At 44.3% G+C, this 16,962-nt stretch overlaps 1 protein-coding gene across 3 annotated transcripts in view; it reads right to left on the bottom strand.

Moving 5' to 3' along the window:
* si:dkey-237h12.3 (teneurin-3) overlaps positions 1–16,962 on the bottom strand; it is a 183,076-nt gene that overhangs the window by 30,682 nt on the left and 135,432 nt on the right. For all 3 annotated transcript variants that reach the window (XM_041850551.2, XM_041850558.2, XM_041850567.2), the window contains 3 exons: positions 16,544–16,805; positions 14,606–14,873; positions 13,835–13,978 (listed from right to left, as the gene is read on the bottom strand). In XM_041850551.2, coding sequence (XP_041706485.2) covers positions 13,835–13,978; positions 14,606–14,873; positions 16,544–16,805 — 674 coding nt within the window. The remainder of the gene's footprint in view (positions 1–13,834; positions 13,979–14,605; positions 14,874–16,543; positions 16,806–16,962) is intronic.

The raw sequence follows: 16,962 nt of genomic DNA, 5'->3' as shown, positions 1-16,962 counted from the left end.
TTCTTGAGCAGGGGGACCTTGCGGGCGCTGCAGAATTTCAGTCCTTCACGGCGTAGTGTGTTACCAATTGTTTTCTTGGTGACTATGGTCCCAGCTGCCTTGAGATCTTTGACAAGATCCTCCCGTGTATTTCTGGGCTGATTCCTCACTGTTCTCATGATCATTGCAACTCCACAAGGTGAGATCTTGCATGGAGCCCCAGGCCGAGGGAGATTGACAGTTATTTTGTGTTTCTTCCATTTGCGAATAATCGCACCAACTGTTGTCACCTTCTCGCCAAGCTGCTTGGCGATGGTCTTGTAGCCCATTCCAGCCTTGTGTAGGTCTACAATCTTGTCCCTGACATCCTTGGAGAGCTCTTTGGTCTTGGCCATGGTGGAGAGTTCGGAATCTGATTGATTGATTGCTTCTGTGGACAGGTGTCTTTTATACAGGTAACAAACTGAGATTAGGAGCACTCCCTTTAATAGTGTGCTCCTAATCTCAGCTCGTTACCTGTATAAAAGACACCTGGGAGCCAGAAATCTTTCTGATTGAGAGGGGGTCAAATTCTTATTTCCCTCATTAAAATGCAAAATCAATTTATAATATTTTTGACATTTATTTTCCGGATGTTTTTGTTGTTATTCTGTCTCTCACTGTTCAAATAAACCTACCATTAAAATTATAGACTGATAATTTCTTTGTCAATGGACAAACGTACAACATCAGCAGGGGATCAAATACTTTTTTCCCTCACTGTATAATGTAGCTTCATCAGGAGTGTGACTGTAGTGGATATATTTATTAATCAGACTGAATTTGTTAAGGGCCTCTACCTGCAACCAGACACTACACTTGACACATTTATGAAATTGCTTATTCCAGTTACTAATAAGCATGCACCCAATCCCTGTGGATTGATAAGGAATTGAAAAATTGTATGGTTGCGAGGGATGAGGCAAAATAAATGGCAAAATAGTCTGGCTGCACAACAGATTGGCAAACGTACTGCAAATTGAGAAATCATGTGACTAAACTGAATAAAAAGAAGAAGAAACTACACTATGAAACAAAGATAAATTACAAAGAATGATAGTAAAAAGCTTTGGAGCACCTTCAATTAAATTTTGGGCAAAAAGGCAAACTCAGCTCCATCATTCATTGAATCAGATGGCACATTCATCACAAAATCCACTGATTTTGCCAACTACTTTAATGATTTTTTCATTGGCAAGATTTTCTAACTTAGGCATGACAGCAACAAACGCTGACATACAAGTATAACTGATCAAATTATGAAATACAATCCTTGTAATTGTAAAGTGAAAAGATGATTGTTGTCTATCAACAATGACAAGCCACTGGGGTCTAACAACTTGGATGGAAAATTACTGCGATAATAGCAGACGATATTGCCACTCCTATTTGCCATATCTTCAATCTAAGCCTACTAGAAAGTGTGTGCCCACAGGCCTGGAGGGAAGCAAAAGTAATTCTGCTACCCAAGAACAGTAAAGCCCCCTTTACTGGCTCAAATAGCCGACCAATCAGCCTTAGTCAACTTTTGAAAAAAATTATGTTTGACCAGAAACAATCCTATTTTACTGTAAACAAATTGACAACAGACTTTCAGCACGCTTATAGGAAAGGCCATTCAACAAGCATGGCACTTACACAAATGACTGATTATTGGCTGAGAGAAATTGATGATACAAAGACTGTGGGAGCTGTTTTGTTAGACATCAGTGCAGCTTTTGACATTATCGATCATAGTCTGCTGATGGAAAAACGTATGTATTATGGCTTTACACCCCCTGCTATATTGTGGATAAAGACTTACCTGTCTAACAGAACACAGGGGGTGGTCTTTAATGGAAGCCTCTCCAACATAATCCAGGTAGAATCAGGAATTCCCAGGGCAGCTGTCTAGGCCCCTTACCTTTTTTCAATCTTTACTAATGACATGCCACTGGCCGTGAGTAAAGCCAGTGTGTCTATGTATGCGGATGACTCAACACGGTACACGTCAGCTACTACAGCGAGTGAAATCACTGCAACAATTAACAAAGAGTTTCAGCTAGTTTCAGAATGGGTGGCAAGGAAAAAGTTAGTCCTAAATTTTCTAGACAAATCATTCACTAAACCCTAAACCTCAACTAAATCTTGTAATAAATAATGTGGAAATTGAGCAAGTTGAGGTGACTAAACTGCTTGGAGTAACCCTGGATTGTAAACTCCTGAGTGGCGCAGTGGTCTAAGGCACTGCATCGCAGTGCTAACTCTGCCACTAGAGATCCTGGTTCGAATCCAGGCTCTGTCGGGACCGGGAGACTCATGGGCGGCGCACAATTGGCCCAGCGTCGTCCAGGGTAGGGGAGGGAATGGCCGGCAGGGATGTAGCTCAGTTGATAGAGCATGGCGTTTGCAACGCCAGGGTTGTGGGTTTGTTTCCCACGGGGGGCCAGTATAAAAAATAAATAAATGTATTCACTAACTGTAAGTCGCTCTGGATAAGAGCGTCTGCTAAATGACTAAAATGTAAACTGTCATGGTCAAAACATGTTAATACAACAGTAGCTGATATGGGGAGAAGTCTGTCCATAATATAGCGCTGCTCTGCCTTTTTAACAACTATATCAACAAGGCAGGTCCTACAGGCTCTAGGTTTGTCGCACCTGGACTACTATTCAGTCGTGTGATCAGGTGCCACAAAGAGGGACCTCTGAAAATTACAATTGGCTCGGAACAGGGCAGCCCCGCTGGCCCTTAAATGTACACAGAGAGCTAACATTAATAATATGCATGTAAATGGCTCAAAGTGGAGGAGAGATTGACTTCATCACTACTTGTTTTTGTAAGAAGTGTTGACAAGCTGAATGCACCGAGCTGTCTGTTTAAACTACTAGCACACAGCTCGGACACCCATGCATATCCCACAAGACATGCCACCAAAGGTCTCTTCACAAGCCCCAAGTCAAGAACAGACTATGGGAGGTACATAGTACTACATAGAGCGCCATGGCTACATGGAACTCTATTCCATATCAGGTAACTGATGCAAGAAGTAGAATCCGATTTTAAAAAACAAATAATAATACACCTTATGAAACAGCGGGGACTGTGAAGAGACACACACAGGCATAGACACACATACACATGATAAGACAAGCACTCTACACACACGTACACATGGATGTTGTATTGTAAATATGTGACAGTGGAGTAGTTGCCTGAGGGAACACGCTAAATGTATTGGGTAAATTGTTATGAAATGTAATGTCATGTAATAATTTAAACTGTATATAACTGCCTTAATGTTGCTGGATCCTTAATAAATACAAATACAAAACTAATCCTCATGACTATCTGAAATATCTCGTGCCAACAAACAAGGCCGACAAGATACAATATATTAAAATATTAACACATTGTAAAGGGCATACACAATTACATGAGGTATACACTTTCCCTGTAATGCCCATTATCTGACATGGCATGTTGTGCCACTGACATCTAAGTGTCTGTTGACTGGGAAACCGTCAATCATTTCACACATTTGACATACTATCTGTGGGTGAAACTAATGGGATTGTGAAATGGAAAGTAGAAGAGGATATTGTCATTCTGCTTAAATATTTCTCACCTTTTCTGATTTAAACAAATTTCTGAATCTATTTGAATGGTTTGAAAGAAAGAAAAGGGGTGAAAACTGAACACTCTTTGGAGTCCTGATAGCAAAGACAAGTGAGACACCATCTGTATCTGCATGTGTCCTTCATTTCAGTCGTTCATGTATCAATATCAAACTACACAAATCTGACAAAACAATTCTACCTCACACCTAATAAACATAATACAACCAGACATTGCACATTGATACCCAATCTAATGCAGGACACGATAAGTATTAGCATATCATATGCCGAAGATGAAATGGATATCGCATCTACACATCTGTTGATCACGAAGCTTCACATCTAGAGACAGCGATCCCCCCCACTGTGCGCTGGCGCTGCTGTGTGAAGGCTTTGAGACGAGCTAGCTTTACCCTGAGACAGGTGGGATGAAACACAATGCTTTGGCAGCAGTCAAGCTGGAACAGTTCTCAATATTATTTTTCAACGCTCTTTGCAAAACTTTGTGTGCTAGATGTTTTTGACAGATTTGGTTCAGCTAAATATCAGTTATTTTTTATGTTTAATGAACAGCCAGAAAATACATAGCATAGTGGTGTAAACACAAAAGATGCAGATTGACTTCTGTACGCTAGTTCGATGAAATATTTCCTGAAGCATATTGTGAGCAATAACCTGTTAAGGGAACCCAGTTTTGTATAATATCCGAGGGGTTTTTGTTGCCAGAGTTACTGTATATTGTGCAGATGTTTGCACATTGATACCCGTGTAGCTCAGGTGGTAGAGCATGGCACTTGCAATGCCAGGGTTGTGGGTTCAAATCCAATGGGGGGCCAGTATGAAGAAAGTATGAAAATGAATGCACTCACTACTGTAAGTTGCTCTGGATAAGAGTGTCTGCTAAATGAAAAAAAAAAAAAAAAAAATATATATATATATATACAGTATATGTTTGCGCAAATAGTTAGAATACACACATGGTTCCATGGCATAACTGGGTATGACAATCAAACAGACCATTCACTAACATGAGTAAACATCGGTTATAGCCATAGCAATTACAATAGAACCTGAAAGGTGTATATAAACTATGTGGGCCAAAAGGCAATAGGCTGTGACCTCCTCCATAAAATTCTAGATGAAGGGGCAGTCAGTAGTGAAAGCCTTTGCTCACAAACCTAGAGTTGAGGGACACAAATGGATGAAAGGGTAACACAAATTCCCAAGGACAACTGTGACAAAGATCGAGAGTTGGAGAGGGATTACTGTCGCTCAAACCAGGCAGGCTGAAAGAGAGAGGCCTAGTGCATTCTCAATGTTAGAATAGGCCTAGGGTTGTTCCATGTCATTTTAGCAAGCCAAGAGACCCACCATCTCAGATTGTTCTGAAATCGTTTCTGTAGTTAGAAATGGATAAGATAAGCATTCCGGAAATAAAATTAAGCTAATTGATTGCACCCAACATGGGCATTTTAATATATAGGATTCATACAATATGCAATAATTATAGTACCTAACATCTTATTTGGACTAAACTTTTTTCTAACAATGAATAAGACATGAGGAATCCAAAGAAGTGGTCAAAAGCCATCCAAGGACCACCCATACCCCACACCAATCCCACCCCAACAACGAGTATATAGTATCATTTCTCTATGTTTGACAAGTAGTATGGAGCTGCGGCTCAGAGTATTGTTTCTTCATCCTATGTAATATATTGTCAGTGAATTTGGTCATGTTATTTTCCTCAACTTCAGAAAAAGTTATAATTGAAGTTGTTGGGTTTATGTCCCATCCTGATATTACCAGGTTCTGACCACTAGATGGTGCTGTTCCAGCTATTAAATTAATTATTTTGTTAAAGGGTTAGTTCACCCAAATTTCATATTGGTTTTATTACCTTGTAGCATTCTATGTAACAGGTATGACAGCAACCCATGCTTTGGTTTTGTTTACCTGACCACTGTTTCAAATGCTAACTTTTTAGCATTTGTGGCACAAATCCAATGCAATTCAATGGTACCTATATTAGTATTTTGGGGCTTTATATCCAAATCATCTATAAGTAAAATAATTTAGTTCCACAATACATTTTTTGATACTGATGATTTGGACATGAAGCGTGAAAATGCTAATGAAGGTTACAGTGACTTGCATTGGATTTGTGACAAAAAAATACTAAAAGGTTTGGATTCAAAATTCTTCAAGCTCAGTTAAATTGGTTGTTAATCATTGCTAGACAACCATTTCAGGTCTTGCCATAGATTTTCAAGCAGATTTAAGTCAAAACTGTAACTAGGCCACTCCAGAACATTCACTGTTTTCTTGGTCAGCAAATCCAGTGTAGATTTGGCCTTGGTTTTAGGTTATTGTCCTGCTGAAAGGTGAATTAATCTCCCAGTGTTTGGTGGAAAGCAGACAACCATGTTTTCCTCTAGGATTTTGCCTGTGCATAGCTCCAATCCATTTATTTTTTATCTTGAAAAACTTCCCAGTCCTTAACGATTACAAGCATACCCATAACATGATGCAGCCCCCACTATGCTTGAAAATATGGAGAGTGGTACTCATTAATGTGTTGTATTGGATTTGCCCCAAACACAACTCTTTGTATTCAGGACAAAAAGTGAATTACTTTGCCACATGTTTTGCAGTATTACTTTAGTGCCTTGTTGCAAACAGGATGCATGTTTTGGAATATTTGTATTCTGTACAGGTTTCCTTCTTTTCACTATGTCAATTAGAATTGTGGAGTAACTACAATGTTGTTGATCCATCCTCAGTTTTCTCCTATCACAGCCATTAAACTCTGTAACTGTTTTAAAGTGACCATTGGCCTCATGGTGAAATCCTTCCTCTCCGGCAACTGAGTTAGGAAGGACGCCTGTATCTCTGTAGTGACTGGGTGTATTGATACACCATCTGAAGTGTAATTAATAACTTCACCATGCTCAAAGGGATATATTCGATGTCTGCTCTTTTATTTTCACATATCAACCAAAAGGTGCCCTTCGTTGCGAGGCATTGGAAAACCTCCCTGGTCTTTGTGGTTGAATCTGTGTTTGAAATTCACTGCTTGACTGAGGGACCTTACAGATAATTGTATGTGTGGGGTACAGATATGAAGTAGTCATTAAAAAATCATGGTAAACACTATTATTGCACACAGAGTGAGTCCATGCAACTTATTATGTGACTTGTTAAGCACATTTTTACTCATGAACTTATTTAGGCTTTTAATAACAAAGGGGTTGAATACTTATTGACTTAAGACATCTCAGCTTTTCATTTTTTTATTAATTTGTAAAAAGTAATTCCACTGACATGGGGTGTGAATGCTTTCTGAAGGCACTGTATGTACCGTTGAAGTCGGAAGTTTACATACACTTAGGTTGGAGTCATTAAAACTAGTTTTTCAACCACTCCACAAATTTCTTGTTAACAAACTATAGTTTTGGCAAGTCGGTTAGGACATCTACTTTGTGCATGACACAAGTAATTTTTCCAACAACTGTTTACAGACAGATTATTTCACTTATAATTCACTGTATCACAATTCCAGTGGGTCACCCAATTTATTGTGGGAAGCTTGTGGAAGGCTACCCGAAACGTTTGACCCAACAATTTAAAGGCAATGCTACCAAATACGAATTGAGTGTATGTCAACTTCTGACCCACTGGGAATGTGATGAAAGAAATAAAAGCTGAAATAAATAATTCTCTCTACTATTATTCTGACATTTCACATTCTTAAAATAAAGTGGTGATCCTAACTGACTGTCAAGGGCTGATGTAAATGTGGTGTGGGAGTCAGGCGCAGGACACTGAAGCTTAGTCCAACAGACTTTACTAGTAAACACTAGGCAAAAATACAAACAACGGCCTCAACACAAAACAGAGGCGAGCGATTACGCAAACTGTGCGTAAACTACAAAACAAAAAACAGAGAGCAGCACCAACGGACAGGCGTACAATAACACACAAACTAACCAACACAAAGCAGGCAACTTATAGGACACATAATCAGACACAAACGGACACAGGTGCAATAGACAGACAAAACCAATCTAACATCGAAACATCTAACGGTGGTAGCTAGTACTCCGGGAACGGCGAACGCCGAAGCCTGCCCGAGCAAGGAGGAGGAGCAGCCTCGGCAGAATCCGTGACAGTACCCGCCCCTTGACGCGCGGCCCCAGCCGTGCGCCGACCCCGGCCTCGGGGACGACCAGGAGGACGCGGAGCCGGGCGCCTGGGATGACCACGGTGGAACTCAGTCAGGAGAGATGGATCTAGGATATCCCTCCTAGGCACCCAGCACCGTTCCTCCAGCTTCCGGCAGGGCAGGCGGAGGGGCAGGTTTCGAGTCGAGAGCCAGACTCGATCTCCCGGTGCGTACACCGGACCCTCACTGCGGTGGCGATCGGCACTCGCCTTCTGTCGACGGATGGCCCGCTGCAGATGGACATGAGCAGCGTTCCACGTCTCCTCCAAGCGCCGAATCCACTCATCCACCGCAGGAGCCTCGATCTGGCTCTCGTGCCATGGTGCCAGAACCGGCTGATACCCTAACACACACTGGAAAGGGGTTAGATTGGTGGAGGAGTGGCGGAGAGAGTTCTGTGCCATCTCTGCCCAGGGGATATACCTTGACCACTCCTCCGGCCGGCCCTGGCAATAGGACCTCAGAAACCTACCCACATCCTGGTTGACTCGTTCTACCTGCCCATTGCTCTCTGGGTGGTAACCCGAGGTAAGGCTCACCGAGACCCCCAAGCGTTCCATGAATGCCCCCCAGACTCTGGAGGTGAACTGGGGACCTCGGTCAGACACTATATCCTCGGGAACCCCATAGTGCCGGAAAAGGTGGGTAAATAGGGCCTCAGCGGTCTGTAGGGCAGTAGGGAGACCCGGCATTGGGAGGAGACGACAGGCCTTGGAAAACCGATCCACAACGACCAAAATGGTGGTATTCCCCTGGGAGGGGGGAAGGTCGGTTACAAAATCCACCGAGAGGTGGGACCATGGTCGTTGTGGAATGGGCAGGGGATGTAACTTTCCCCTGGGTAGGTGTCTAGGCGCCTTACACTGGGCGCACACCGAGCAGGAGGAGACATAAACCCTCACATCCCTAGCTAACGTTGGCCACCAGTATTTCACGCTAAGGCAGTGCACTGTCCGGCCAATACCTGGATGTCCAGAGGAGGGTGATGTATGAGCCCAATAAATAAGGCGATCACGAACCTCGAGCGGAACGTACGTCCGCCCCACAGGACACTCTGGGGGAGTAGGGTCGGTACGCAATGCCCGCTCGATCTCCGCATCGACCTCCCACACCACCGGAGCCACCAGACAAGACTCCGGCAGTATGGGAGTAGGCTCAATGGACCTCTCCTCTGTGTCATACCGCCGGGACAGGGCGTCTGCCTTACCGTTCTGGGACCCTGGGATGTATGTGATCTTAAAAACAAACCGGGTCAGGAACATGTTCCACCTAGCCTGACGAGGGTTTAATCTCCTAGCTGCCCGGATGTACTCCAGGTTACGGTGGTCAGTCAGAATGAGGAAAGGGTGTTGAGCCCCCTCAAGCCAATGCCTCCACACCTTTAGGGCCTGAACCACAGCTAACAGCTCCCTGTCCCCTATGTCATAATTACGCTCCGCCGGGCTGAGCTTCTTAGAATAGAACGCACAGGGGCGGAGTTTAGGTGGCGTGCCGGACCGTTGCGACAGAACTGCCCCAATACCGGCCTCGGACGCGTCTACCTCAACTTGGAATGGTAAAGCGGTGTCCGGAAGCGCCAGCACCGGAGCCGAAGTGAACAGGTTCTTCAGTTTAACAAATGCCCTGTCCGCTTCAGCTGACCACTGCAAACGCACCGGGCCCCCCTTTAGCAGGGACGTAATGGGAGCTGCCACCTGTCCAAAGCCCCGGATAAACCTCCGGTAGTAATTAGCAAAACCCAAAAACTGCTGCACCTCTTTTACAGTGGTTGGAGTTTGCCAATTACGCACGGCCGACACACGGTCAACCTCTATCTTCACACCAGACGCGGACAATCGATAACCCAAAAAGGAGATGGACTCCTGGAAAAACAAGCATTTCTCTGCCTTGACATACAAGTCATGCTCCAACAGCCTCCTCAACACTCGGCGCACCAGGGCTACATGCTCGGCTCGTGTAGAAGAGTACACTAGGATGTCGTCGATGTATACTACCACACCCTGCCCATGCATGTCCCGGAAAATCTCGTCCACAAAGGATTGGAAGACTGAAGGAGCATTCATTAACCCGTATGGCATGACGAGATACTCGTAATGACCCGAGGTGGTGCTAAATGCTGTTTTCCATTCATCCCCCTCCCTAATGCGCACTAAATTGTACGCGCTCCTGAGATCCAACTTTGTGAAGAACCGCGCTCCGCGTAATGACTCAGTCATAGTCGTAATCAGAGGAAGAGGATAACTGTACTTAACCGTGATCTGATTGAGACTACGGTAATCAATACACGGGCGCAAACCCCCGTCCTTCTTCTTCACAAAGAAGAAACTCGAGGAAACCGGGGAAGTGGAGGACCGTATGTATCCCTGTTCCAAGGACTCGGCTATGTAAGTCTCCATAGCCGCTGTCTCCTCTTGAGACAGGGGATACACACGGCTCCGCGGAAGTGCCGCTCCTGTTTGGAGATCTATCGCACAATCCCCCTGTCTATGAGGTGGCAGCCGTGTTGCCCTAGTCGTGCTAAACACAAGTGCTAAATCCTCATATTCAGGGGGAATGCGCATTGCGGGCACTTGGTTCGGACTCTCCACCGAGGTCGCCCCTAAGGAAACACCTAGACATCTCCCTACACACTGGGCAGACCACTCCATAAGAGCCCTCTGTTGCCACGCAATGGTAGGATCATGGGCGCTTAACCAGGGAAGCCCCAGGACCACGGGATACGCAGGGGAGTCGATCAGATAAAACTGAATGATCTCCTCATGACCCCCCTGCGTAGTCATCTTAAGTGGTGCTGTGACTTCTCTAATCAACCCCGACCCCAGCGGCTGGCTGTCTAGGGCATGAACAGGGAAGGGGGCTTCCACCGGCCGAAGGGGAATTCCTAACCTAGAACAAAATTCACGATCAACAAAATTCCCAGCTGCGCCTGAATCTACTAGCGCCTTGTGCTGGGAATGAGGTGCCACCTGTGGAAATCTCACAGGTATACACAGGTGACCAACAGAGAGCTCTGGGTAAGTGGGGCGCCTACTCACCTGAAATGACTCCCCAGTGCGTGACCTGTTGTCCCCTCTCCCAGGAGACCCTCCCCAGCACCTAGCCGCAGTGTGCCCTCCACGGCCACAGTTGGTGCAGGGACGGCCCCCCTCGGGTTCTCTCTCCTCCTCTCCCTAGCGCCAGCACCCCGAGCTCCATGGGAATCGGCTCGGAGGTGCTGGAGGGCGGAATGGACGACCCCCCATTCGGGACGTCCGCGGGTAGCCAGCAGGGTGTCGAGACGGATGGAAATGTCCACCAACTGGTCGAAGGATAGGTTGGTGTCCCTGCAGGCCAGCTCACGACGAACGTCCTCTCGTAGGCTGCACCGATAATGGTCGATGAGGGCCCTCTCATTCCACCCCGCATCCGCCGCTAAAGTCCGGAACTCCAGGGCGAACTCCTGTGCACTCCTCTTCCCCTGTCGGAGGTGGAACAGACGCTCCCCTGCCGCCTTCCCCTCAGGTGGATGATCGAACACAGCCCTGAAGCGGCGGGAGAACTCAGCGTAGGTGATGGTGGCGGCGTCTATTCCCCTCCATTCGGCGTTGGCCCACTCCAATGCCTTGCCGGATAGACAGGAGATGAGGGCGGAGACGCTCTCGTATCCCGAGGGCGCCGGGTGTATGGTGGCCAGGTAGAGTTCCACCTGCAGGAGGAACCCCTGACACCCGGCTGCGGTACCATCATATGCCCTCGGGAGCGAGAGCCGAATGCCACTGGGTTCCGGTGCTGGGAGAGGAGGACTGGCCGATGGTGATGGTAAGGTGTGCGAAGGCGTGGGCACCTCTCCAGTGACCAAACGGCGCAGAGTGTTGGACACCTCGTTCATGGCGGCCCCAAGTTGCCGGATCATGGTGTCTTGATCGCTGATCCGTTCCTCCAGCGACTTGGGTGCCGCCGCTGCTCCTGCTGACTCCATAGTGGTGTGTTATTCTGTCAAGGGCTGATGTAAATGTGGTGTGGGAGTCAGGCGCAGGACACTGAAGCTTAGTCCAACAGACTTTACTAGTAAACACTAGGCAAAAATACAAACAACGGCCTCAACACAAAACAGAGGCGAGCGATTACGCAAACTGTGCGTAAACTACAAAACAAAAAACAGAGAGCAGCACCAACGGACAGGCGTACAATAACACACAAACTAACCAACACAAAGCAGGCAACTTATAGGACACATAATCAGACACAAACGGACACAGGTGCAATAGACAGACAAAACCAATCTAACATCGAAACATCTAACGGTGGTAGCTAGTACTCCGGGGACGGCGAACGCCGAAGCCTGCCCGAGGAAGGAGGAGGAGCAGCCTCGGCAGAATCCGTGACACTGACCTAAGACAGGGAATTTTTACTAGGATTAAATGTCAGGAATTGTGAAATACTGAGTTTAAATGTATTTGGCTAAGGTTTATGTAAACTTCCGACTTCAACTGTATATGATGGTGTGTATAGACATTATGGATATTATATGAATAGAAAAGGTGTGTACAGCAGTAGTTATATAGGATGAGCCTTGACTAGAATACAGCATATACATATGAAGTGGGTAAAACAGTATGTACATTTTTTTTAAAGTGACCCTATGACTATGTACATAGGGCAGCAGTCTCTAAGGTGCAGGGTTGAGTACAGGGTGGTAGCTAGCTAATGAGGTTACATGACTGATCAAGGTGTAAACAAATGCCCGCGAGTGGTTTTGGAACAGCCCGCAAAATTGTTTATGAATGTATAGCCAATTCACGATAGGAATAAAAAAAAACATTGCGCCGGTAATATGGGTCATATCTTTTTACCTGTTTGGGCTAGAAGCAATCCGTTTTCGCTGTAGTAATGGTGCAACCATCTAAAGTGTTTCCCTTAAGGGTTTACCTTAATGAATAATTTTCCCTTACCTAAGGGAATTGTTTAAGGGTGTTGCATAGAGCCTCTCAAACATTTCCTTAGGTAAGGGCATAATTTACGGGTTTTATGGTAGTTTGAAGGCATGTAGCCTATGGCAGAAAGAGTCTCTGGTTACCATGGAGACAACCTGATTCACTGACTGAAGGTCTCCTCAAAGAGATCCCATTTATTTTGGGAGATCCCAAAATAGAACTTCTACATTCAAGACAGGAGAACCAAATTGATTCAGAGATAATAAAACATTTATTGTAGTTACTTTTTTCTCAACTTGACGTGCTACTTTCTAGCACGTCAAGCTAACTTACAGAGTAGGTAGCTAGTTAGCCAGCTAGTTTTATAGCCATGGATAGTGCACCTTCCATTGTTTAGCTAGCTAGCTAGCTGGTGGATGTTTTCCTTTTGAAACCAGGGCAGAGGAAAGCAACATTCACCATCACAAATGCTGTTTACATTGATATCCATACTGAACGAATCACTTAAGGGACTTCATGGGCAACCTTTTCACTTAATTTAAGGGGGGTATACACTTTAAATGTTATGTGCAACTGACTTAAATTTAAGGGAAAAGATAAGGGGAACATTTACTTAAGATGTTTTATGGAACAGGGCCCTGATCATGCAGTATGTTTTTTGTCTGTCTGGTGTTTTATTCTTACACTCATTCAAAAGAGAAGTTTGGATGACAAAAGCTAAGAACTACAGCATAGGTTTCAGTAACTTCTATACAGAGAAATGTTTCCCTTCCTGGCCCGCAAATGCCCTCTTGTTGCAAAAAGGCTGAGTAGGATGGAATCTCTGAGTAGGATGGGAGCTCTGCACCCCGGGTCATTGTATCTGATTTATTACATCATTAATATGAATGATCGACCTGTCAAAACTCTCCTCTATTATCTGTAAATGGTATGATGAACCATATTTAATCTTCATCTGAGTATTTAATGCTGCATTTGAGGGTAGAGACCTCCTGTCCATGACGCTTCCATCCTACAACCGCACACACAAACAAACACACACACAGCATCGCCATTGATCCGTGTAAAAAAAGTCTTACCATTTTGAATGTCCAATATATGGTGCTTGTCCAACATCCATCCCCCCATGTTGGAGGCGTCCAGTTCATAACCTTGTAAAATGGCTGTCCTCTTCTCCCAGAGGATCATATCTAGGCATGATTCATACTCATATCCCACAGACACTGGAAACAACAATGGTAAATAATGAATCTATCAATATCTACCAGGAGCTTGTAAAAAAGAAGATGAGGCTTTTACTGTATGAAAAAGCCTGAACTTGTAAAATCTCTTTATGATTGTAGAATCTTCTCTGTGGGTATGAGATATACTCTCAGATGAGTGTTTACTAGTATGCCAATAGGCATTACAAGCATATAAAGTCTGAGATACTGCTAGCTCACAGTGCATCTGGATGTCAAATTACCATATTACCTGGAATAATATGTTGTTGATTTTTATCAAAATGAATTAATTTATGGACCAAAATACAACAGCGTGGGCATGACATTAAAAATAATTCATTTTTCCCATGGTTCAACTGGTGAGTAATTACACATGCAAAAAAACAAAGTCAGCAGAATAGTGCCCTTCAGAAATGCAGTTGTCTGGGATTTCTCCATCTGTTTTACCATATTACAAAACAATGATGCCTCTGACTGCAAAAACAATCAGGAAGTTCAAAGGATATCAATGTCAGGAGTTCATCCAAAGTTCAACCTCCTAGACTACATTAGGACCACACACCACTATCAGACGATGTTTACATAACATCTCCAGACAGCTGTGTTTCATCATCGGCAGGAACTCACCTACAGCCTCTGACAAGCCGTAGACCTTCTGGTTGTAGGCGTCTGTCTTGTCCCAGACGAAGGTATACGAGAGGTCGGGAAAAGCAGGGAACGATTTCTGGAACAGTCTGCCCATGACAGCAATCATCAGATGGACCATCATGAGTCCAAACGGGAGTCGTTCCTGGGTCATGAGGACTTTGAGGATGGGCTTGTAGCCGGACGTGCGGGAGCTCAGGTAAACCAGATTGAGGTCACTTCCAGGTATGGCCACTTCCTCGTGTAGGACCTATGAGTTTGAGCAGAATTCGTTATGAAAAGGTACTGAACATATAACTGAGTGCATTAAAAAGTTACTTTTCAAAATGTCTGTGCTGCAGCAATGGTACATCGTTAATGTGACAAACTCTCTCACAGGTTGATTCCAACTTTACCAAATGCCAAGTTTGCTTGCAATCGTCTAACAATAACCCATGCAATGAACTGCATGTCTGGAACCTTTGGTGCAGTTATATCTAGTTTGTAGTAGTATTGTCACGATACCAGATTTTTTACTTCAATACCGATACCAGGTTTAGTATTACGATACACGATACCGTAACGATACTCAATACCAAAACGATACTCAATACCAAAACGATACTCGATACCGAAAGATACCACAGCAAAAAAAAGAAAGCGTATTAGCTAATGTCACAGAATAACCACTGGGCTTAATTTTTTCAACATTGAACAATATGTTGATAACTGGTAGAATAACTAAAATAAAACACCATAATAAATAACAGAAGAATATATTCAATTTTCCTTATGTAAAACCATATCTGAGACTCAGAGCAGACAAGATAATTTTACAATTACATCTAAACAATTACATTTGAAATGTGATTTGATATATATTAGGGTTAATTTGCTAATCTACGGCCATAATATTGAGTCAAATGACATTTGTTAGACCTATGATTCATTATTCATTACAGCTAAATCATTGAATGTATTAAATGAATAGTTTAGTTCCAAAACTACCTAAAAAACATGTTGAAGCTAATTTCTGAAGCTTCTATATTGCAATAGAGCTCTCCAGCTTGTAGTCCTAAAAATCTCTGGTTTGTTCAGCCATCCCTATGGGAAAAATGAATGGGGAAAGAAAAGGGTTTTGGAATAAACGCAGAAAATAAGGTTACCACAGACATTTTTTTCGGAGTTTATCCAAAAACCCTCCAAAACACCATTAATTTTCCTCATAGGCTTTGTCCAACGAACCATGGCAGAGTTAGTGCCTACAAAAAGAGACCATTACTATCTCCCTATAGTCTACACACCATAGAAATACACAGCATACTATGACTCCCAGAGTGCATTTTACTTCCCAGGGTGCAATGCTCTGCCCAGGGCTGCTGGCTGGCTGGCTACTGCTAGCAAGTAGTCTAAATCAGTGTTTCCCAAATCGGTCCTGGGTTCTCCCTTGGGTGCACGTTTTTGTTTTTGCCCCTAGCACTACACAGTTGATTCAAATAACCAACTCATATAACCTCATCATCTGCTCTGTAAGCAGAACATTCCCATAGTTCGCTTCTGCAGACAGTTTTGTCAACAAGCTGCAGGCATGGAAGTAGAAGAGGCCATGCTGTTGGCATTTTCTCTCTCTTCTTGTTTTCTTCTCAAAAGTGGCTCGTGCCATGTCAGCTGTCTAGCTATTGCCCCCTTGAGAAGGTTCAGACAAATTACTAGACAGACTCAATCCTCTCAATCCGTAAATGATGTGAGACACATTTGACAGAAGTACCGAAAGTATGGCATACCGTGCAACGCTAGTTTGTAGAATTATATATATATTTTCTACCTGCACTGCAGTGCAGGGAAACGTTTTAATGCACCCAGCTGTACACTGCCGTGTATGCCATGTGCTGTGGGAAATAGATACCTGGCAGTAGGTACTAGAACCAGGGCTAATCTTACCTGGGTCTCAGGGATGATGGGGCTGTCCTCGGGGGAACTTCTGTAGAAGGTGGACAGGGGCGAGGCCAGGATGATGGGGCTGGGCCTGAGCAGGCCGCTGAGGTAACAGCTGGGGATATCGTTGTCCTCCCTCTTCATCACCACAGTGTCCATCACGTGGAACACCTTCCAGGGTAACCACACGGTGCGGTGCAGTGTGGGAAAAGGGGCACGCTTCAAACTCAGCGTCAGCGAGGCACCGCCATTGGCCAACAGGTCAAACCTGGAGACATCCCCATGAACGTGGAGAAGTGATTAAAAAAATAGATTTACATTTTTACCCAGTGTGATTTCCTTGAAGGCTGGCCAAATTACATTTACTTCTCTCCAGAAGACAAAGCATTTTAGTGGAAACTCAAATATATATTCATAAATGTTGG

Source organism: Coregonus clupeaformis, chromosome 3, assembly GCF_020615455.1.
Source record: "Coregonus clupeaformis isolate EN_2021a chromosome 3, ASM2061545v1, whole genome shotgun sequence".
Lineage (NCBI taxonomy): Eukaryota > Metazoa > Chordata > Actinopteri > Salmoniformes > Salmonidae > Coregonus > Coregonus clupeaformis.
This window is presented reverse-complemented; position numbering and strand designations above follow the sequence as displayed.